This window comes from Suncus etruscus, chromosome 15 (genome assembly GCF_024139225.1).
Source record: "Suncus etruscus isolate mSunEtr1 chromosome 15, mSunEtr1.pri.cur, whole genome shotgun sequence".
Classification (NCBI taxonomy): Eukaryota; Metazoa; Chordata; class Mammalia; order Eulipotyphla; family Soricidae; genus Suncus; species Suncus etruscus.
Genome location: NC_064862.1, coordinates 82,602,650 through 82,625,527, shown reverse-complemented (window position 1 = coordinate 82,625,527; position 22,878 = coordinate 82,602,650). Strand labels below are relative to the sequence as shown.

Genomic DNA, 22,878 nt, shown 5'->3' with positions numbered 1-22,878 from the left:
AGATGAGCTAATGAGGCCCAAGCCTGGGCGCTCCAAGGAGGTTCACATTTTCGGGGCGTTGATTTTTTTTTTCTTTTTTAAAGGCACAGAGAGGTTATGCAACCGGCCCAAGGTCACCCAGCGGGCAGATCAGCACGGCCATCCAGGGCTCAGCTCAGCTTGGGCAGCCCCAGGTGGATGGAATGTGGGGGGTCCTGGCCCAGACAGGCACCAAGCCCAGCCCAGAACATTCCAGCGTTAATTGAAAGGAAACAGCTGATTATGACCTTGGGTGGGGGGGAATCACAGTCACGTGGGCTGGGAGGTGCAGGGGAGGGTTGGGGAGAGCTGGGCTGGGCTAGGCTGGGCGGGTCTGTCCTTTCCCTAGGGTCAGGACAGAGTGCACTGGGGCCCCCTCTTGCTCTGGATGGTTCCCAGTTCTTTGGGGGGGGTCCTGTCTCCTGTGCCTTTCACCCCAGTTCATTTGTCCCCAGCAAACTCAGCATTTCTCTTTCATTTATTGTTTTGTTTTGTTTTCTTTTTGGGGGCCACGCCCTGCAGTGCTCAGGGCTGAGTACTGGCAGTGCTCAGGAGATCTTATGGGGTGCCAGGGATCAAACCCACATCGGCCTCGTGCAAGGCTAGCACCCTCCCTGCTGTGCTATCGCTCCAGCCCCAACATTAATTTTTTGGGGGGTCACACCCGGCAGTGCTCAGGGGTTACTCCTGGCTCTATGCTCAGAAATCGCCCCCCAGCAGGCTCGAGGGACCATATGGAATGCTGGGATTCGAACCACCAACCTTCTGCATGCAAGGCAAAAACCTTTCCTTCAAGCTATCTCTCCGGCCCGTACCCCAACATTTCTTGTTTGTATTTTGAGCTGATGCTCAGAGCATCAGCTGCCCCCAACTTCATTGAGTACTTCTTTCAGGAAGTCCTCCTGGATCTCAGGAAGGAATTCTTCCAGCTTATTATCAGAACCCAGAGGAGGGAGCCACCCTCTTCTGAGACAGCCGTGACTGTCCCAGGCCAAGGGAACAAAATCACGAGATGCTTGAGCCCCGGTGACACCAACCAGTGCTTGGTGAAAAGGTCATGTAAGGCCGGCTGTGGGCCCAAGGAAACAAACTGAGGTTGTCGATTAACCTGCAGTGACCAGGAAGGAATCGGACCCTGCACTGGTCGGAACATGAAGGGGCAGCAGGGGACATGGGAGGGAACCCTTCCCCCCATACAATGTAAAAGCCACCCCAAACCTTCAAATTTCCTGCTGCTCCTTAAATATTCCAGACACAGAGATTAGAATGATAATATATCAGGGAGGGTGTTTGCCTTGCACGCAGCTAACCAGGGTTCGACCCCCAGTATCCCATTAGGTCCCCTGAACACCACCAGGAGGATTTCCTGAGCACAGAGGCAGGAGTAAACCTGTGAGCATCTCCAGTGTAGTCCTAAAAAAAAAAAAAAAAAAAGAACAAAATAAACCATTCCAAGCACAAGAAAGGCCTTTTCTTCATGGTGCCAGCCCGGGGAGCATTCGCCCAGACTCCCCTTCTGGGTCCCCTGATCCCCATTTCTGCAGCCTCGCCACACCCCACACCCTCTTCAGTTCCCACCTCATCTTCCTACCTGCACCCTAATTGTTTCTCTTATCTCTGGTCTGTGTGCAAGAATTGCCCCCTACCCCCTCCATAACAGCAGGGATGAATGATTATTGTTTTTGTTGACTTTTGGGCCACATCTGATCACGCTCAGGGGTTACTCCTGGCTCTGTGCTGAGGGATCACTCCTGGCAGTGCTCTGGGGACCTTATGGGGTGGGTGCTAGGGACCAAACCAGACCACCAGTGTGCAAGGCAAGCACTCTCCCTGCTGGACTATCTTCCCAGTTCTGTCCACTCCCTTTTGGAAAAACAAAATTGCTTTCAGAGTCACAGTGATCCAAGGCAGCCCAACCCTCAGAGTCAGGACCAAATTCCATCCCTAGTCAGAAGTGACTGTGGGGTCACATGATAAGAATCTGGGATCTCCCACACCAGACAACACTTGGCAGGGAAGGGGAGGGTGTCTGTGCACACTGGATGATTGGAGAGAGCGTCAGAACCCTAAGGTTTTTGTTCGATTCGTTTTGGGGATCCCTCTTGGTGATGCTGCAGGATCCTATAGGATGCTGGGGATCAAACCTCAATAGGCATTGTGCAAGGCAAGTGCCTTCCCAGTGTCCTATTGCTCTAGCCCCCAAAACAGACCCTCCAGGACCATCAATGTCAATGCCCATAACAGGCTTACCCATAGACAGGAAGTAGGGCCCTCCATGAACAGGAAGTAGGACCGTCCATGAACAGAAAATAGGACCATCCATGAACAGGCAGTAGACCTCTCCAAGGACAGGAAGTGGGGCCCACCATGAACAGGGAGTAGGCTCCTCCATAGTCAGGAAGTAGGGTCCTCTGTGAACAGGAAGTAGGCCCCTCCATGGACAAGAAGTAGGGCCCTCCATAGACAGATAGGAAGTGAGGTCCTTCAAAAACAGGAAGTGGTCCCTCCACAGACAGAAACTAGATTCCTGGTGGAAGGGGGAACAGGAGAGAGGAAAAGTTTCTCTTGGAGGATGGAATGTTCTAGAATTAGATTAAGTTGCTGGCTGGACAACTCTAATATGTCCTGAGATTGAGGTGCAACAGAAAGCGGGTCTAAAGAGCCAAAATGACTTTCTCATCCCTGTTGTGGTGCCACATGGGCCCGCAACACTAAGCCAGAAGTAGTCCCTGAGAACATCTGGGTGTGGACCACCACCAATATAAATACCCAAAAGGGTGAGAAAGTAAAAAGTAGCCAGAGTTCTGAGAAGGGCATATCTAATTTTGGGAGGGTCACACCTGGTGGCAATTATTCCTACTTCTATGTTGGGGCTCCTTACGGTGTGGGGTTGCTTTCGTACACAGAGTCTGTGCTCACTTGCACTGAAGCATCTTCTTGGCCCCTGAGAAGGGTATTAACAGATACACAAAAGCACCAAGGCCTGGGGTCCTGCCCCCTCACGGAGCAGACTAAGGTCTGAGAACTGATATGGGAAAACTATTTAATTTTTTGGTTTGGGCCATATTTGGCGGTGCTCATGGCTGAGTCCTGGCTCTGGGTGTGTGTTCAGGGGTCACTCCTAGCAGAACCAGTGGACCACTTGGGATAGCGGGGATCAAATCTACATTGGCCACATGCATGGCAAATACCCTCCCTGCTGCACAATTGCTCCAACCCTCTGTTTTGTTTCTTTTTTGGAGGGGCAGGCCACACCTGGTGGCACTCAAGGGTTACTTCGGACTCTGCACTCAGAAATCATTCCTGCCATGCTGGGAAGACCATATGGGATGCTAGAGATCAAATTCAGGTCAGTTATGTGCATGGCAAACATACTCCTCGCTGCACTATCACTCCAGCCCCTCTCTTTCATTTGTGTGTATGTATGTTTGTGTGTGTGTGTGTGTGTGTGGTTTTATTTTAGGAGTCACCAGTGGTGCTCAGTGCTCAGGGATCACTCTTGGCAGTGCTCGGGGGACTCTATGAGGTGCTGGGGATCAAACCCTGGATGGTCACATGCAAGTGCCCCATTCACTGTGCTATTATTGTATTCCAGAGAGCCCACGAGGACCAGAGCAATAGCACAAAGAATAGGGTATTTGCCTTACATGCAGCTAACCCATGTTAGATCCCCGGGATCCCATACAGTCCCAGAACCTGTCAGAAGTGATTTCTGAGCATAGAATCAGGAGTAACTAGCCCATAAACACCGCCAGGTATGGCCCCCAAACAAAACAAACAACAACAACAAAGAGCCCACCATTTCCCACCTTGGATCTTGACCCAGACACCCACCAGATACCACCAGAACCCCTCAGGACATGAGCCCCCCACAGTCTCCCCCACTATGGGGCAGGGAGTATTTCCCGGCCCCAGATGCCTCCCATTCCTGCCAACACTCTTCTCTGGAAGGAGAAGAATAAAAAGGAAAAAACAAAAGGGTCCCAAGCAGCAAAGATAGAACAGCGGGGGTGTCTTGACAGGATTGAACTGGGTTCAATCCCCAAACTCCATAGGGTCCCCACAAACCCTGCCAGGAGTGATCCCTGAGCACAGAGCCAGGAGTCAAAGCATCACTGGGTGCAGCCCCCAAACCAATTTAAGTAACATAAACAAGCAAACATGGACCAGAAAGAGCGCGGTGGGGAGGAGCTCTTGCCTTGCATGCATTCAACTCAGTTTCCATCCCCAGCACCCCAGAGAGTGCCTGGAGCCCCATCAGGAGTTATCCCTGAGTGCAGAGCCAGGAGTCATCCCTGAGCATCACTGGGTGTCAATCCCCCCCTCAAACAAAAACATCAGAAGGGCACAACAAGGAGGGCATGTGCCTTGCATGCAGCTAACCGAGGTTTGATCCCAGGCATCCCATAGTATCCCCCAAACACTACCAGGAGTGATCTCTGAGCACAAAGCCAGGATCTTTTTTATCAGCCCATCGTTGGTGCTCCCAGAGCTCCTCCTAAAGCCAGTAAGTGAATTTTAATCAGGGGACCATGTCCTCCCAGGCCCTGGGTCCTCCCAGCCCCCAGGTCAGATACAAGCAAGGCATGTGCACACACACCCCACTATCACTCTGTCCCCAAATTCCATTCAAAATGTCCTTGCAAAAACCACACCCAGAGATGCCAGGAGACCAGTGAGAACTTCCGGTGACCCGGTCAGCGTGGGGGCAGCACCGTGTTGGGGACCACACTCCGGGCCTCACATCAGCCCCCACCGGCACCCATTCATTCCCAAGCAGCACCAACTACTGGCCCCCACCACTTCAAGCTGAGTCACCCCTCTAAATCCCTACGCTCTCAAGTTAATGAAATGGTGCCACTGCTTTATTTAAATTTTGGGGGGAGGTTAGGCCATCCCTGGAAGTGCACAGGACTGACAGCTGGTTCTGTGCTTAGAGATCACTCCTGGCAATGCTTAAGGGACCCTCTGGCATGTCAGGGATCTCCCTCCTGAACTATCCTTCAGCCCCCACATTTTTCTTTTTTGGTTTTTGTTTGTGCCATAGCCAGTGGTGCTCAGGAGTTACTTCTGGCTCTGTGCTCAGAAATTGCTCCTGGCAGGCTCAGGGGACCATATGGGATGCCGGAGATCAAACCTGGGTCCATCACGGGTCAGCTGTGTGCAAGGCAAATGCCCCACTTCTGTGCTATTTCTCTGGCCCCCATTTCATTTTTCTTTGTGCTCTGGTAGCAATGTGCAGAGGCTACTCTGAGCACAGTGCTCAGCAGACTTCCTTCCTTCAAAAGCTTACTAAACCCTCTCTTCAACTCCTGTCCAATTAATCTTTTTATTTTGTTTTTGTTTAGGGACCACATCCAACAGTGCTCAGGAGCTACTCCTGTCTCTATGCTTAAGAGTCATTCCTGACAGTGCTCAGGGACCCAATGGGATGCCAGGTATCAAATCCAGATCAGCCAAGGCAAAACACCCTGTCAGCTCTGGCCCCCAGTCCAATTTTTTTTGTTGTTATTTTTGGTTTTGGGGGTCATATATGGCAATGCTCCAGGCTGACTCCTAGCTCTGTGCTCAAAAATCATTGCTAATAGTGCTCAGGGAATCAGATGGGATGCCAGGATCAAACCCAGGATGGATGTGTGTAAGACAAGTACTATACCTACTGTGCTATCCAGCCCCTAAATTTCTTTGCTTTTTTGTTTGTTTGTTTGTTTGTTTAATTTGAACTACACCTGCCATGCTCAAGGCTGACTCCTTTTTCTTTTCTTTTCTTTTTTCTTTTTGGTTTTTGGGCCACACTCGGCTGTGCTCAGAGGTTACTCCTGGCTGTCTGCTCAGAAATAACTCCTGGCAGGCACGGGGGACCATATGGGACACCGGGATTCGAACCAACCACCTTTGGTCCTGGATCAGCTGCTTGCAAGGCAAATGCCACTGTGCTATCTCTCCGGGCCCTGACTCCTTTTTCTATGCTCAGAAATCATTCCTGGCGGTGCTCAGGGGACCCTAAGGGTTATTGAGGATCAAACTCAGGTTGGGTACAAGCAAGGCAAATGCATCCTCCTCTATACTATTGTTCCAACTCCAAATTCCATTCCTTGCAAAAACCATACCCAGAGATTCAGAAGACCAGGGAGCACTTCCAGTGAGCCTGGTTAGCTGGGGGCAGAACTATGTTGGGGACCATACTCCGGATCTTACACATACATGTCACACGTTCTACTATTGTTTTGGTTTCGGTTTTTGAGCCACACCCAGTGATGCTCAGGAGTTACTCTTGGTTCTGCACTCAGGGATCACTCCTTGCAGTGCTTGGGAGACTATATGGGATACAGGGGATCCAACCCGGGTTGGCTGCGTGCTGTCACTCAGGCCCAGGTTTCACTATTTTCAATCATGACCCTTCAATTCTTTTTCTTTTTAGGGCCTCACCAGCAGTACCCAAGAAATCAGCGGGGAACCACTGAGAACCTGGCAATTCTCAACCAATCGACCCAAGGGGGGGACTTGTAATTTGGGGGGACAAACCCTCACCTCCTGCATGCCAAGTTCAATTCTCTCTTTGGCCCCCACCCGGCGGTGCTCAGGGCTGACTCCTGGCTCTGTGCTCAGACATCACTCCTGGCAGTGTTGGGAGACCATATGGGGTGCTGGGAATGAAACCAGGGTTGGCAAGCATTTTACTTGCTGTACCATCTTTCAAGCCTCTTTTTCTCTCTCTTTTTTTTTTTTTTAATTTTCTTTGAGCCACTCCTGGCGGTCTTCAGGGATCACTCCCAGCAAGACTTGAGTGGGGAGGACATCTGGGATTCTAGGATCAAGCCCAGGTTGGCTGCGTGCGAAGCAAATGCCTTCTGGCTGTGCTATCATCACTCAGGCCCCACTTTTGTTTTTTGCTCAGAATCTTCCAGCAGTTCCACCAACTGGAACCAGTTCCAATGGCTTCGATGCCAAAACCAGAGAATCAAAGTGACACCCCTTCGTGGAAGCCACTCCCATCCCACCCCATGTCCCACGGGGTCCCCATGGGGGGGGTCTCTCTGTACTTCATCATCAGCACCTGGGTGGGCTTTGTTTCTACTCCACCAACTTCTTACTGTTCCCCCCCACCTTCACCCCCAAATAATCAGTGGGGGAGCCCAGATGGGGCTCTGAGGTTTGGGTTATAGGATCTTTTTTTTTCTTTTTTGTTGGGGGATCACACACCTGGCAGTGCTCAGGGGACCCTATGGGGTGCCAAAGAATGAACCCAGGGCTAGAGCCCTCCCCACTGAACTATCACTCCAGCACCTCCTTATTTTTTTTTCCTTTTTCTTTCCTTCTTTCTCTTTTTCTTTTGAGTATCTTTTAATTTTATTTTTCAGGCCACACCCAGCAGTGCTCAGGGATTACTTACTACTCCCAGCTCTGCGCTCAGGGATACTCCTGCAGTTGCTGTGTGTGTGTGGTGGGGGAAATCTCTGGGATGCCTGGGATGGACCCCGAGTTGGCAGCGTGCAAAGCACGTGCCCTTTCAGCTGTAAGATCCTTAAATTGTAGGATTTGAGCTTCATATCTCCTCCTCCTGCTCCTTCGCCTCCTCTTCCTCCTCCCCACCCAGGGGCCCCCTCTTCCAGCCACACCCTGTCAGACTCCCCTTGGGTGCAGGAGCCGAGCAGATAAACAAGTGGAAGGGGGGGGTTATGACACCGACCAGCCTGGCTTCCCGTTCCCCTGAGCCCCCTACCAGGCTCCCCAGGGGTGCTGCCGGGTGGGGTAAAGGCGCCGGGTCTTTTGTCTGGGCTTCCAATACAGACAACTCAGGGGTGTCACCGGAGGAGGGTGTGGCGAGTTGTCTACAGGAAACACCCACAAACGCAGCAGCTCCGAGCAGGGGAGGCCGGTGGCGAGGGTGGATGAGTGGGGAGGAGGGTGGGCGGAACTGGGATCAGGCCAGTGGGCCCCCCCAAAACGGCAATCCTGAGCAATACTCCCAGAAAGGAGGAGGATGGCACAGAGAGGAGGCCGCCCCCAGACGCCCCCCTGCTCGCCTCTCTTTTTACTCCACCAATCCCCCTGCCCACCTGTGGGAGTGAGGGCGTGGGGGGCCACCCGCACCCCAGGACTTAGGGGAGAGACCCAGAGTCACTTATTTGGCACCTTCTCCTCCAAAGTACGGCCGCTGCGCCTCAGTCTTGTCCAGTCACCCCCCAACACCCACATACACACATCCAAGTGCCCATTTGAATTCGCACCAGGAGACTCTGGGCAGACGCTTTTTTTTGGGGGGGGGCTCATCTTGGGGGGGACACTGCATAGGAGGGGCCCCACCAAGCTCCTCCGTCTGCGCCCCGGGCCAGTTCCTCTGGCTTCGGGTCCGCAGCAGAGACACCCCTTGTCTTGGGTGGAAAACACAGGCGTGGGGCCCACCAACGGAAAGTGGGGGGCGCCCCCCTCTCTCTCTCTCTCCCGGGCGCAGGGAACAGCCGGGGCGCACGGAGAGAGACAGAGCTAAGGCGGGTCTCCGCTTTGGAGCGCAGGCGGCTGCAGGAGCTCCGAATGGGCCAGCAAGGGCTGGTCTGCCCTGGGGCGCCCCATGCAAGCCCCCCAAGATTTCTCGCAGAGAGAGGGGTCCCCCCATCAGCACTCCAGAGCCTCCTCTCTCAGATCTGGGGGGCAGCTGAGGTCGGCGCGCACAGGACAGGGCCTCCGCCTCCCCCACCGCACCCCACCCCGGCCCACACGCTTCTCGGGGTGCCCCCCTTCCCCCAGGAACTCGGGGTCCGCGAGGGGCGAGGTCTCGGCCGCGCGCTCCCCGCAGTGTGGCGGTGCATCTGGGGGTGCGCACCCCGGGCCCGAGCGCGCCTACTCACTCCATCTCCCCGCCGAGGTCCGGGTGGGGAGGTCTCCGTCTGCGGGGCGCGGGTGGAGCGCAGGTGCGGGGTGCTCAAGGCGGTGGCACCGGCTCGGGCATCGCCCCGCGCGCGGCTGTTTATTGTCCGGGCGGCGGCGGCGGGGGGTGGGCTGGGCGCGCGCGTCTCCGCCACCGCCACCGCGCGACACTCCCGCCGCGTCCCCGCCCGCTCCCCGCCCACCGCGCTGCGCCGCCCGGCCGCGCGCGCCTCCTGCCGGCCGCCCGCCCGCACCCCCGTGCGCCCCGGAGTCTCCATCTCGGCCCCCTGGACCATCCCCTCCAAGCCGGGCCTGGATCTCCACTGCCGGCGCTCCGCGCTTCCAGCCCTGGGCCTGCATGGGACGCATTTGGGGGACTGTCATAAACTAGAGGTGCGGGGAAGGCCTTGCACCCCGTGCACCCCGGAGTCTCCATCCCGGCCTCCTGGACCCCCTCCTCCAAGCCCAAGCCTGGACTCGGTCTCCACTGCCGGCCACCCCGCGTTTCCAGCCCTGGGCCTGCATGGGATGCATTTGAGGGACTGTCATAAACTAGGGGTGCGGGGAAGGCTTTGCACTACTAGGCCCACCGGGTGGGATTCGATCCTCCTCATCCAGGACCTAGACCTAGAGGATCCCCCCCCCCCCAGCAGCACTGCCAGGAGGGGGATCCTTGAATGCAAAGCCAGGAGTCAAGCCTAGGCACCACCGGGCGTGGCCCCCCCAAATCAAATTGATGAATAGAGAGAGAAAGAAATCATCTGAGTTTGGAGCAGGCAGAGGAAGCGCAGGGCTTGGAGAGGGAATATGTGCGGGTTTGGGGGGCAAGAGCAAAGAAGAGGCTAGAAGTGGGGGTTGGACCTTGCAAAGGTTAGTTGGGGTCACAGTTATTCTCAAGCCACGCACCCCATTCCGTAGCTGCCTGGCGTCCAGCGTGGGGTGATGGGGAGACAGGCGAGGTGAGGCAGGCAATTGGAGGATGTTAGGGGGACACAGGGCCAGCAAGAAGTTGAAAAGCAGCCTCCCCCAAGGCAGAAGCCGGTTTGGGGGATGCCGAGATGCTAGGAAGACAGGCAGGTATACTATATCTAAATTAGAAGGACATGTTATGTTGAGCAAAACCGGGTTGGGGGCCCCGAAGAATTGCGGATGGAGGCCAGACAGGGCGCTGGCAGGTCGCACCCAGAACTGTTCCCTCCCTACGCTGGATCCCCAATCCATCTGGAATCCTTCACCCCACAGCGCCCTCAAGCCAGGTTCTTGAAGACAACACGGAGGCGGGGCGGGAGGTGGCGCCCGGGAGGGCCTAGCTGAGCTTTGCAGAGAGAGAGGAGCCTTGAGTTCCAGGCCCGGGGAGAACGCTGGTCTTGCAGGGGGCAGACCCAGGATGGCTCCCCAGCATCCCATAGGGTCCCCCGAACACTACCCTGAGCGCAGAGCTAGGAAAAGCTCCTGAGTACATCCCAGTGACCCCCAAGCTCCCCAAATTAAAAAAATCATATTAAGGGACTGGAGTGATATAGCACAGTGGCCTGCCCAGATTTGATCTCTGGCATCTTATATGGTTCCCTGAACCTGCCAAGAGTGATTTCTGAGTTCAGAGCCAGGAGCAAGCCTGATTATTGCCATATGTTATGTGATCCAACAGCCCCCCCCCCCAAAAAAAAGAAGCTTTTTCCTGGGAAGAAGAGGAACATGGGAGTTTCAGAACAGATCGAGGCAGACACTCGCCTTATGTGAACTTCCACACCACCTTAACTGATCTACTGGCACGTTTGCACAGGAGGAAACTGAGGCAGAGAGATTCCACCCCAGGGTGGGCTTAAGGGGATCAGGGTCTCCCATACAGGGAGATTTTCGGGGCTACTGAGATCCTCAACTTTCCCTTCTGCTCAAACCAATGCAGCTACTCTGGGCTGTGTGTGGGATCAGCTCAGTACTATTGCTGAGTACCAAGTGCATACCCCAGTCAAGGCTATGCATACAGAACACCCTTGGGCCGAACAGTGCCAAGCGCCGACTGAATGCAGAATACTCTCAGAGTGCAATGCATACCTGCCCTACCCAGAACTATGCAGTGCGGACTGCATTGTTGGCACTCAGCTTATTCCTAGCCCTGCACTCAGGGATCACGCCTAGAGGGACTGGGGAGGGGGATGCCATAGGTCAAACCTGGGTGAGCAGCTCGTTAGCAAATGCGTTATCTACCCCACTATCTCCCCAGCTCCCAGAGTTGGTTTTGAACACCCCCTTAGCCCCTCCTCACCCCTGCTCTGCAGCCCCAAGTCAGGCTTCCTTCTCTAGAGCTCGGTCTGGGTAATGAAGACTCAGAGCCCCGGTGGAGGCTTCAGAGGGTTTGGTGGTTTGGAGCAGCAAAGGACCGTTATTTATTTGGCAATAAGTGTGTAAGATTCACAGATAGGAAGGAAGTGGGCATGACTATGCATGAGAATGGGCGTGGCCTAGTGTGTGGGCGTGGTGTATTTGTGGGTGGGCGTGGCTCCGGCTAGAGTCGCCCAATAAGGAGGTTCGCTGGCCCCCTCCGGTCTAGGAAAATAGCCCTGGCCAAGTCATGAACCAACTCTAGGCCTCAGTATCCCCTGGGCGCAGGGAGACAGAAACCACTGTGACATCCTCAGAGACTCTGAGAATTTAGGAGGTGCCTCGAAACTGGAATCAGTGTCCCCAACACTGGGTGCAGCCCAGGAGCCCAAGTGCATGTCTGAGACCAAAATCAAGAGAGATTGAGCGTGTTGCCTGGAACTTGGGGTGGGCACGGGCCTGTGGAAGAAACAGCTGAGAATTCTGAGGCATGGGACCACAGTGGGGCTACAGTCAGAGGCTGCTCATGGTCAGGTGACTGAGTGACCAGGTGGGTCGACTGCAGGTTTGGCATGCTCCAGCCTCAGACCTCCCTCTTTCTTTAGCATGCCTGACAATACCAAAAAAAAGGGGGGGGGCCGGAGAGATAGCATGGAGGTAGGGCATTTGCCTTGCATACAGAAGGACGGTGGTTAGAATCCCGGAGTCCCATAAGGTCCCCAAACCTGCCAGGAGCCATTTCTGAGCGTAGAGCCAGGAGTAACTACTGAGTGCTGCTGGAACTGACCCCAAAACAAAAAAACAAACAAAAAGGCAGCAAATGTCTGAGCTGTTGCCCCTGACCCTGTGCACATGGGGAAACTGAGGCATCAAATAATGACTCAGAAGAAAAGACCCACACTCTTTAGGGGGTAGCAGTGGGTTGCTTTGTGATCTGGCTATTTCGAGGGTTTCCTACAAGTTCTCTGCACGCTTTTGTGGGCAGACGTCAGCTATAAGTGGCATTGAGATCATATGTGCTGGGACCCAGAGAGATAGCACAGCGGCATTTGCATTGCAAGCAGCCGATCCAGGACCAAAGGTGGTTGGTTCGAATCCCGGTGTCCCATATGGTCCCCCGTGCCTGCCAGGAGCTATTTCTGAGCAGACAGCCAGGAGTAACCCCTGAGCACCGCCAGGTGTGGCCCCCCCCAAAAAAAAAAAAAAAAAAAAAGAGAGAGAGAGATCATATGTGCCACCTTCTGGGTCACACACTCCAGGGGAACAGGCCCCGAGCCCCGTGCTCGCCTCGCCTCCATGGCCCTGGGCCTCTGGGAAGTTAGTGTGTGTGTGTGTGGGGGGGGGGAGTCCTGTCAGGGTTCCTAGAAATACCTGCTCAGAACCGGATGCTGCTCAAAGTCTGCCAGGGGCCCCTGACCATAAGCCACACCCACCTCCCCCTTTCCGGCCGTTGGGGGTGCATGTGCTCCCAGCCTGCACAGCTCTCTAGGACACGCCAGCCTGAGACAACAATGTCTTCCTGGGCAGGGGATCATCCACGCCTGCTCCTCACTGTGGCTGTTGTGCTATTGGTCATGAGACACCCAGGTGAGGCCTCTGAACCCCATCTACTACCTCACCTGCTCTATCTGCCTGGGAACCAAATCTAGGCTCCTTCCTTACTCCGACTCAACAACACCCACCATGCCCTCAGCACCCTATGCTGTACCCCTCTTCTCGATATGGGAACCCCCATACCTCTAACCCACCCTCGCATCCCCACTCTGTACCTCCTAGTATTCTCAGGAATCCCCCAATCTGCCAGACCCCCACCAGGGGCCTCACTCTAGGTACCTGGAGATCTTACCTAGAAACCTCAATCCCATGTGACTCCCAGACCCCCAGAATCCAGCCCTGCCGCTGACCCTCTGAACCCCCAACCTCTACCCCCAGCTGGGATGATGGGGTCCACCAAGGCCTGGTGCAGGTTCTCAGGGAGTTGGGGGAGCCCTCCATCCCAGGGGAGAGGCTCTCAGATGCTAACTCTGAGCCTCTCCCACCATCCCGTCCACCCCTTGCTCTGACTCTGCTGCCTGCAGGCTCGTTGGGGTCCCGGATTATTGGGGGCCGTGAGGTGAGGCCCCATTCTCGACCCTACATGGTGTCTATACGCTTCCAAGGCAAGCACCAATGCGGTGGTTTCCTGCTCCAGGCCCAGTGGGTGCTGTCGGCTGCACACTGCCTCCAAGACAGGTAAGGCCAGGCCTACACCTGGGCCCTGGGGGAGGCATTCACCTCCTTGAGCCCCATAATCCACCCACTGCCTGCACCCCATTCACAGGGGGTGTTTTCATCTCATTTCCCTGCATCCCATTCCCTATACTTCTACCCATCACCCTCCATGCCCCACCTCCTTCGCCTCCCTATACCCCATCCAACCTCTGTACCCCATCTCCATGCACTGTACCCATGCATGTCCTTCCCATCCACCCTCACAACCCTCCTCCCTATACTCGTCTCCTTGCACCCCATACCATGCCCCTCTCTGTACCCCACCTTCCCCCAAACCCCATGAGCCCCACTGTGCTCACCTCTTCTTATCTCTGTGACCCTCGGTCCCCCCATTTTTGGTATTTGGACACACCCGACAGTGTTCGGGACTTACTCCTGGCTCTGTGCTCAGGAATCACTCCTGGGAGGCTCAGGGGTGACCCTTTGGGAAGCTGGGGATGGAACTTGAGTCAGATGCATACAAAGCAAAGCCCCCCCACCCATTGCTGTGCTATTGCTTTGGCCCCCTCAACCCCTTTTTATAAGAATGAGTAGTAACTTACAACTCTGGCATGAGAAGTACCCAGAGCAAATGAAACTAGCTCAAGTATTATTTGGGGTTACATGATGTTCCCTTAATCTGCTGTCAGATACTGACATACAGGTACGTGGGAAGCAGACCTTGGACCCTCCTGCTCACACTCCGTCCCCCCTCCCCACAGAGACCCCCGCATGGTCGTCGTGGTGGTGGGGGCCCACACCGTGAGCAACGCAGAACTCACCCAGCAGGTGCTGAGCATCGCCAAGGTCATCCAGCACCCCAACTTCCAGGCCACCAGCTACACCAATGACATCTGTCTATTGCAGGTGGGCAGGAGGGTGGCGCTGTGCCTTAAGTCGACTTGGGCATCAGGGGCGCCACTGGGATCCCCCTGCCCCAGTGCCATCAGGCTGAAACATTGAGCTCAATAGCCTAGCTGGCCCAGTATCACCGGGAATGGTCCCCAGAGCCACTGAGCACTGATGGGGGAGTCTTCCTTTGATAAAAATCAGCTGGGAGGCTCCTATGTTCTCTGAAGCAGAGACCACTTTATCTGCCCAGGCATTTCCATGGTATTTGCCACACAGATGGTGCAACAGATAAAGCACTTGTCTTGTATGCGGTTGACCTGGGTTTGAACACTGAGAGCCTTGAGCTCTTCTGGGTTAGCCCAGCCATCACTCCTGAGTACACAGCCAAGAGTAGTGCCCAAGCACCATTAAAATAAAGCACTCGAGGGGCCGGTGGCGCTGGAGGTAAGGTGCCTGCCTTGCCTGCGCTAGCCTAGGGCGGACCGCGGTTCGATCCCCCGGCGTCCCATATGGTCCCCCAAGCCAGGAGCGACTTCTGAGCGCATAGCCAGGAGTAACCCCTGAGCGTCACCGGGTGTGGCCCAAAAACCAAAAAAAAAAAAAAAAAAAAAAAAAAAAAAATAAAGCACTCGAGGGGCCGGAGAGATAGCCTGGAGGTAAGGCATTTGCCTTGCATGCAGAAGGACGGTAGTTCAAATCCCTGCATCCCATATAGTTCCCGAGCCTGCAAGGAGCGATTTCTGAACGTAGAGCCAGGAGGAACCCCCTGAGTGCTGCCGGGTGTGAACCAAAAAATAAATAAATAGGGGGCCGGAAGGTGGCGCTAGAGGTAAGGTGTCTGCCTTACAAGCGCTAGCGTAGGACGGACTGTGGTTCGATCCCGGCGTCCCATATGGTCTCCCCAAGCCAGGGGCGATTTCTGAGCTCATAGCCAGGAGTAACCCCTGAGCGTCAAACGGGTGTGGCCCAAAAACCAAAAAAAAAAAATAATAATAATAAATAAATAAATAAATAAATAAATAAATAAATAAATAAATAAATAAATAAAATACTCGGGCCGGAGCAGTAACACCAAGTGGTAGGGCATTTGCCTTGCACTCGCTAACTTAGGACAGACTTGATTTGACCCTCTGGTGTCCCATATGATCCCCAAGCCAGGAGTGATTTCTGAGCACAGAGCCAGGAATAACCCCTGAGTGTCGACAACCAGGTGTGGCCCAAAAAACAAACAAACGAAAAAAAAGCATTACTGAGGGCCAATGAGCAAATGCAAAGGGCTGGAGCACAGCCTTGTCATTAAGGAGCCCTGGTTTCAATTCCTAGCACCTCAAGGTCCCCAGATCAACCCTTTGAGTGACCCAAAAATAAAGTTGCATTGGGCCAGGAGCAATAATGCAAGGAGGACATTTGCCTTTCATGCTGTGATCCCCAGCATCCTCTACCGAGCACCACTAGAAGCAATTATTATTATTTTTTTTTCTTTTTGTCACACCAGCAGCGTTCAGGGCTTACTTCTGTCTCTGTGCTAAGAAATGACTCCTAGTATGGAACCTAGATCAATGTATGCAAGGCAAAAGCCCTACCCACTGTACTATCTCTCTGCTCTCTGGCCCCTAGGAGTAACTCTTTTTTTTTTTTTTTTGGTTTTCGTGCCACACCTGGTGGTGCTCATGGGTTACTCCTGGCTTTGCGCTTAGCAATCGCTCTTGGCTTGGGGGACCATAAGGAATGCTGGCGCATCGAACCACAATCAATCATAGGCTACCGCTGGCAAGGCAACGCCTTACTGCTTGTGCCAGGAGTAACTCTTGACTGCAGAGCCAGGAGTAAACCTTGAGCATCACTGGGTGTGGCCCAAAAACAAAAAAATGAAATAAAGTTCTTTTAGGTCAACGAGTTATTATAGCAGGGAGGACTCTTGCCTGGCATATGGCCAACCTGGGTTCAACCACCAGCACTCCATAAGGTCCCCTGAGTCCCACCAGGAGCAATTCCTGCACACGGAGCCTGGAATCAATCCTGAGTACCACCTGATGTGGCCCCAAAACCAAAATAAATAAATAAGTTTGTGGGACTGGAGTGTAGCACAGCAGCCTTGCACGTGGCCCACCCGGGAGGGACCCAGGTTCAATCCCATATGGTCCTTGAGCTTACCAAGAGCACAGAGCCAGGAGTAACACCTGAATGCCACCTGTGTGCCCCCCCCCCAAAAAAGAAATAAGTTTGTTTTGGGGCTGAGGAGATAGTACAAGTTAAGTACAAGTTAAGTACAAGTTAAGACTCTTGCAGCCGGGCCTGGAGAGATAGTACAGTGGCGTTTGCCTTGCAAGCAGCTGATCCAGGACCAAAGGTGGTGAGTGTGGCCCAAAAACTAGGGTTTATCCCCAGCACCACCCAGGGTCCCCCAAACCCCACCAAGGCTAAATCCCTGAGCACAGCCAGGTGTGCACCCCCAAACCCAAAAATAAAATAAGTGGGACATATATATATATATATATATGCCTCTTCCAGCGGTGCTCAGTCAGTGGTGCTGACTCCTGGCTCTACACTCAGGGATCACTCCTTCAGGCCTTGGGATCCCACATGGGGGTGCTGGGGATCACCTTGGTCGGCCACCTGCAAGGCAAAAAATAGCCCTAACTTCCATACTATTGCTCCAGCCCCAAAGCAGGACCTTCTTGATGGCTGCTCTGGGTTCCTCCCCTCAACTCCCAGAAGAAAGTGGGGAAACCGAGACAGGAACAGTGTGTGTGTGTGTGTGTGTGTATGGGGGGGGGTGGAAGTGGAGGAGGGATAATCAGCTCCATTTCTTCCCAGCAGCTCAACACCTCTGCCATTCTGGGCCAGACCGTGGGGCTCCTGGGGCTGCCCAGGAGAAACACCCAGCCCCCACCTCCAGATACCAATTGCCAGGTGGCAGGTTGGGGCTCCGTGTCCGACTTCGAGGAGCCCCCGGCCGGGCTGATGGAGGCCAAGGTCCGCGTGATGCCCCTGGACAGATGCAACAGTTCCTGGCAGGGCCTTCTGAGCCCAGCCATGTTCTGCACCCGCAGTGTGGATCGCCGGCGGCGCGGCTTCTGCTCCGTAAGACGCTCCCCTGCTGCCTATGTGGGGACCCCGAAGCTGTCAGTGAGGATCAGAGCCAGGCAGAGGCCAGAGAATCAGATCCCAGCTCTCCTGGGGCCAAATAACCAAGGGCAGGTGAAGGTCCAGTGGTGAGGTCCTCTCAATGCACCCCAGGATGCACATTTGCGTGTTTATACCATTGGCGGCCAGGAGGGGGCAGTGGCGGGTGCAGTAAAAATTGTCACATCTCCAGGCCTAAGAGATAGCACAGCGGTAGGGAGTTTGCCTTGCACGCGCCAACCCCGGATGGACCCCGTTCGATTCCCAGCATCCTATATGGGTTCCCGAGCCTGCCAGAAGCGATTTCCCAGCCCAGAACCAGAAGAAACCCCTTAGTGCCGCCGGGAGTGACCCACCCACCCCCCCAAAAAAAAATCATCACAGGGCAGGAGAGATAGCACAGCGTGTGTTTGCCTTGCAAGCAGCCCATCCAGGACCTAAGGTGGTTGGTTCGAATCCCAGCGTCCCACATGGTCCCCCGTGCCTGCCAAGAGCTATTTCTGAGCAGACAGCCAGGAGTAATCCCTGAGCACCGCCGGGTGTGGCCAAAAAAACAAAACAAAACAAAACAAAACAAAAAACATCACATCTCTAAAGGCATCATCCTCCATCCCTAGTCCTCGAGCTCAGAGAAATTGCCTGGAGAGACTATTGGATCCAGGCCGGACAGTACAAGTATTCATTGTATAGATTTTGTGGGGGCTGGAAAGATAATAGTACACCAGGAAAGGCTTTTTTTTTTTTTTTTTTTTTGGTTTTTGAGCCACACCCGGCATTGCTCAGGGGTTACTCCTGGCTGTCTGCTCAGAAATAGCTCCTGGCAGGCACGGGGGACCATATGGGACACCGGGATTTGAACCAAACACCTTTGGTCCTGGATCGGCTGCTTGCAAGGCAAACGCCGCTGTGCTATCTCTCCGGGCCCAAGGCTATTTTTTTTTTTTTTTTTGCATTATATGCAGTTAATCTGAGTTGGATCCTTTTTTTTTTTTTTTTTACTTATTTATTGAATGATTGATTTTTGGGTCACACCCAGCAGCGCTCAGGGGTTACTCCTGGCTCTGCATTCATAAATCACCCCTGGCAGGCTATATGGGATGCCAGGAATCGAACTGGGTCCCTCCTGTGTCGGCTGCATGCAAGGCAAATGCCCTACCATTGTGCTATCTCTCTGGCCCCGTGAGTTGGATTCTTAGTACCCCAGGATTTACATAAGAAACTTCTTGGGGAAACAAGTACTGCCTGGCGCCTGAACACTTCTAGCAGTGATCCCCTGAATATGGAGCTGAGGATGGCCAAATATCAAAAAGAGAAAAGGAGGAAGGAAGGTGTGAGAGGACTGGGAGGAGGAGGAAGAGGAGGGCTGGAAGATTGTTTGGGAGAAAATACTTGCCTTGCTTCTGGCTGATCCCAGTTCAATGCCAGGGATCTAATCCAGGTCGATTGTGCGAGGCAAGTAACCCTCCCCACTGTCCTGCCACTCCTGCAATCCAGCATTATAATTTCTTTTTTTGTTTGTTTGTTTTTGTTTTGTTTTTGGGTCACACCCGGCGGTGCTCAGGGGTTACTCCTGGCTGTCTGCTCAGAAATAGCTCCTGGCAGGCACGGGGGACCATATGGGACACCGGGATTCGAACCAACCACCTTTGGTCCTCAATTGGCTGCTTGCAAGGCAAACGCCGCTGTGCTATCTCTCTGGGCCCCCAGCATTATAATTTCAAGAACAGTGAGGAGTGAGGGGGAGGCATATAGATGAGCATCTAGGGAGTTTAGTCTGTGCTCCAGGAAGTCATAGTGGGTTCTGGGAAACTGTGGTCCAGAGAGGGAGCAAATGCCCTGATCAACCTCTCCCTGCATTCCCTCCAGGGAGATTCCGGTGGGCCTCTTGTGTGCAAGAACCGTGCCCAAGGTATCGTCTCCTTCTCTGGCTTCTGGTGTGGTGACCCCAAGAAACCTGATGTGTACACGCAGGTGTCAGCATTTGTGACCTGGATCTGGGACGTGGTTCGGAGGGGTACAAGTGCATAAGGCATACGCCAACCCCAGGCGGACCCCCACTTTCCCCCCCCCTGGCATCGCATATGGGTCTATCCTGTGCACACCAATGAGATACAAGCAATCCAGCTTGGAAAGTTCCACGGTTATGGCAGAAGTGACGGGGCCCCAACCATGAGTAAGCTTTGAGAGTGTGTTTGCATGCCTGTGTGTGTGTGTGTGTATGCATGTCAGAGCACACAATGCTAAAACGGATCAAATAAAAATAATCTAAAGCACCCAATAAAGTGATGAATCAGACTTAGAAAACTGCCCCCAGGGCCGCCCACATTCCTCAGTGCCCCGCTCAAGATGGGGGAGGGCTGGGGGCCGGAGAGATGACATGGAGGTAGGGTGTTTGCCTTGCATGCAGAAGGACGATGGTTCGAATTCTGGCATCCCATATGGTCCCCTGAGCCTGCCAGGAACGATTTCTGAGCGTAGAACCAGGAGGAACCCCTGAGTGCTGCCGGGTGTGACCCAAAAGCCAAAGGAAAAAAAAAAAAGATGGGGGAAGGCTGGCTGGGTCAGGCTATGCTTCGGACCTAAAATAACACACTCCAACGATGCTCAGTGGTAACTTCTGCTCTGCACAGAGGAATCACTCCAGATCTGGCAGTACACAGGGGACCCTATGGGATGTCGGGGATCAAACCTGGGTCAGCTGTGTACAAGGCAAACACCCTCCCAGGAGTCTATTCGCTCTAGTCCCAGTAGCCCATGTTTTTTTAATTATTTAATCTTTTTTTTTTTCAGAATCCCATATTTTATGTTCGCACACTTTTATTTCTTCAACTACACACCTAGCAGTGCTCAAGGCTTATACCTTAGGGCCTGAGCGATAGTACAGGGGGTAGGGCATTTGCCCTGCATTTGGCCAACCCAAGTTCGATCCTCTGCATCCCATATGATCCTCCGACCCTGCCTAGAGAGACTTCTGAGCACAGAGCCAGGCCCAAATAACAAAAAACAAAATAATTTTTAAAGAGGCTTATACCTTTATACCTCTCTGCTTTGCGTGCACTAGCCTAGCACGGACCACAGTTCAATCCCCCGGCGTCCCATATGGTCCCCCAAGTCAGGAGCGATTTCTGAGCGCAGAGCCAGGAGTAACCTCTGAGAGTCACTGAGTGTGGCTCTAAAAAAACCAGAAAAAAAATATTCTAGAATCTGAGCCTCCAGATTTTAGCAGCAGCCCTGGCCCCGCCTCCAGTTAACCATGCCCCCTCTATGTGAGAAGGCGTGGTCAAAAAGGGCTGGGTCTCAGGAACACTCTCTGATTGGTCAAGTTCAGAGCTCGGTGTGGCTCTCAATAATTACCCAGCCTTTATGGAAAACAATATGGAGATTCCTCAAAAATCTGGAAATTGAGCTCCCATTTGATCCAGCTATTCCACTCCTAGGAACACAAAAATACAATACAAAAATCCCTTCCTCACCCCGATATTCATTGCAGCGCTATTTACAATAGCCAGACTCTGGAAACAACTAAGATGCCCTTCAACAGATGAATGGCTAAATAATTAATGAATAAGAAATTATAAGAATTAATGAATAGAGCCCGGAGAGATAGCACAGCGGCATTTGCCTTGCAAGCAGCCGATCCAGGACCAAAGGTGGTTGGTTTGAATCCCGGTGTCCCATATGGTCCCCCGTGCCTGCCAGGAGCTATTTCTGAGCAGACAGCCAGGAGTAACCCCTGAGCAACGCCGGGTGTGGCCCAAAAAAAAAAAAAAAAGAATTAATGAATAAACTAAAGAATAAGCTTGGGGCCGGGCGGTGGCGCTGGAGGTAAGGTGCCTGCCTTGCCTGCGCTAGCCTAGGACGGACCGCGGTTCGATCCCCCGGCGTCCCATATGGTCCCCCAAGAAGCCAGGAGCAACTTCTGAGCGCATAGCCAGGAGTAACCCCTGAGCATCACAGGGTGTGACCCAAAAACCAAAAAAAAAAAAAAGAATAAGCTAAAGAAACTGTGATACATATACACAATGGAATATTATGCAGCCGTCAGGAGAGATGAAGTCATGACATTTTCCTATACGTGGATGTACATGGAATCTATTATGCTGAGTGAAATAAGTCAGAGGGAGAGAGAAAGACACAGAAAAGTCTCACTCATTTATGGGGTTTAAGAAAAATTAAAGATATTACTGTAATAAGACCCAGAGACAATAGAGTTAAGGGCTGGGAGAACTGAGCGGCTCACAATTTGAAGCTCACCACTGAGTGGTGAACGTATGTTAGGGAAATAACTACACTAACAACTAACTACACTAACTAGCATGACAATGTTAAAGAATGAGAGAAGTAGGGGCCGCAGTTCGAATACCGGAGTCCCATATGGTCCCCTGTGCCTACCAGGAACAATTTCTGAGCATGGAGCTAGGAGTAACCCCCGAGCACTGCCGGGTGTGACCCAAAACGCGCGCGCGTGCGCGCGCACACACACACACACACACACACACACACACACACACACACACACACACACACACACACACAAAGAATGAGAGAAGTAGAGGGAGGAAGAGGGACATTGGTGGTGGGAATGTTGCACTGGTGAAGGGGGGTATTATTTATGACTGAAACCCAACTACAAACATGCTTGTAATCATGGTGCTTAAATATTATATTAAAAAATTACCCGTATTTAGTACTTGACCACTTCTGATCCAGGCCTCTATTTTCTGTTTGTTTGTTTTGGTGCCACATCCAGCAGTGCTCAGGGGTTTCTCCTGGCTCTGCACTCAGGGATCACTCCTGATGGGCTTCGGGGACCTATGTGGTGCCAGGGACCGAAGGCGGATCTGTCACCCATGCAAGGTGAATACCCGCTATGCTCTTGCTCCAGCCTCTGCCCAAAGCTTCTGTCCTAGCTAGCATCCTGAACTTAGAGCATCTTGGGGGCTGCACTTAGCCATCTTTTGTTTGTTTGTTCTTTGTTTTGGGTCAGACCCAGTGACGCTCAAGGGTCCTGGCTATGTGCCCAGAAATTGCTACTGGCTTAGGGGACCATATGGGATGCCGGGGGATTGAACCGCAGTCCGTCCTGGGTCAGACGCATGCAAGGCAAACGCCCTACCGCTGTGCTATCACTTTGGCCCCTGTACTTAGCCATCTTGATGCAATGAATGCCTTTACCCTCTTCTGGCTGCTTTCCACTTCCCAAAGCAAGCAGTGGCAGTCTGAACCATGTCTGTACCCCTGGAGTGCCTAGAGCCCCCACTCACCAACCACCCACATAGCACCCCAAGCTTCGCGGCAGTTACTCCCAAGGTGAACATCAGAGAGTCCCGTGAAAGGACAGAGTTGGACACCCCAAAGGGGCATTTTAAATTTTTATTTCTTTGGCAAGGTAGGACCCCAGGATAAGGGAGTTGATTTGCTGGGGGAGTTTGGGAGAGTTCC

The 22,878-nt window shown here is 53.3% G+C and overlaps 3 protein-coding genes across 4 annotated transcripts in view; 2 read left to right on the top strand and 1 right to left on the bottom strand.

The window, feature by feature from the left end:
* The window catches only part of PALM (paralemmin), a 29,352-nt gene extending 20,321 nt beyond the window's left edge, over window positions 1–9,031 (bottom strand). For both annotated transcript variants that reach the window (XM_049788740.1, XM_049788741.1), the window contains exon 1: window positions 8,868–9,031. In XM_049788740.1, coding sequence (XP_049644697.1) covers window positions 8,868–8,872 — 5 coding nt within the window. In that variant the 5' untranslated portion in view covers window positions 8,873–9,031. The remainder of the gene's footprint in view (window positions 1–8,867) is intronic.
* RNF126 (ring finger protein 126) overlaps window positions 1–22,878 on the top strand; it is a 66,775-nt gene that overhangs the window by 8,197 nt on the left and 35,700 nt on the right. The window lies entirely within an intron of this gene.
* PRSS57 (serine protease 57) lies at window positions 9,829–19,464 on the top strand. The gene is made up of 5 exons (XM_049788235.1): window positions 9,829–9,845; window positions 13,141–13,440; window positions 14,181–14,325; window positions 17,131–17,394; window positions 19,303–19,464. Exons 1-5 carry the CDS (start codon window positions 9,829–9,831, stop codon window positions 19,462–19,464), a joined length of 888 nt encoding a protein of 295 aa, XP_049644192.1.

Coding starts and splice junctions, on each gene's coding strand:
- PRSS57 (XM_049788235.1), top strand. Junction 14,326..17,130: donor ATGACATCTGTCTATTGCAG/GTGGGCAGGAGG, acceptor TCTTCCCAGCAG/CTCAACACCTCTGCCATTCT. Junction 17,395..19,302: donor GGCGGCGCGGCTTCTGCTCC/GTAAGACGCTCC, acceptor CATTCCCTCCAG/GGAGATTCCGGTGGGCCTCT.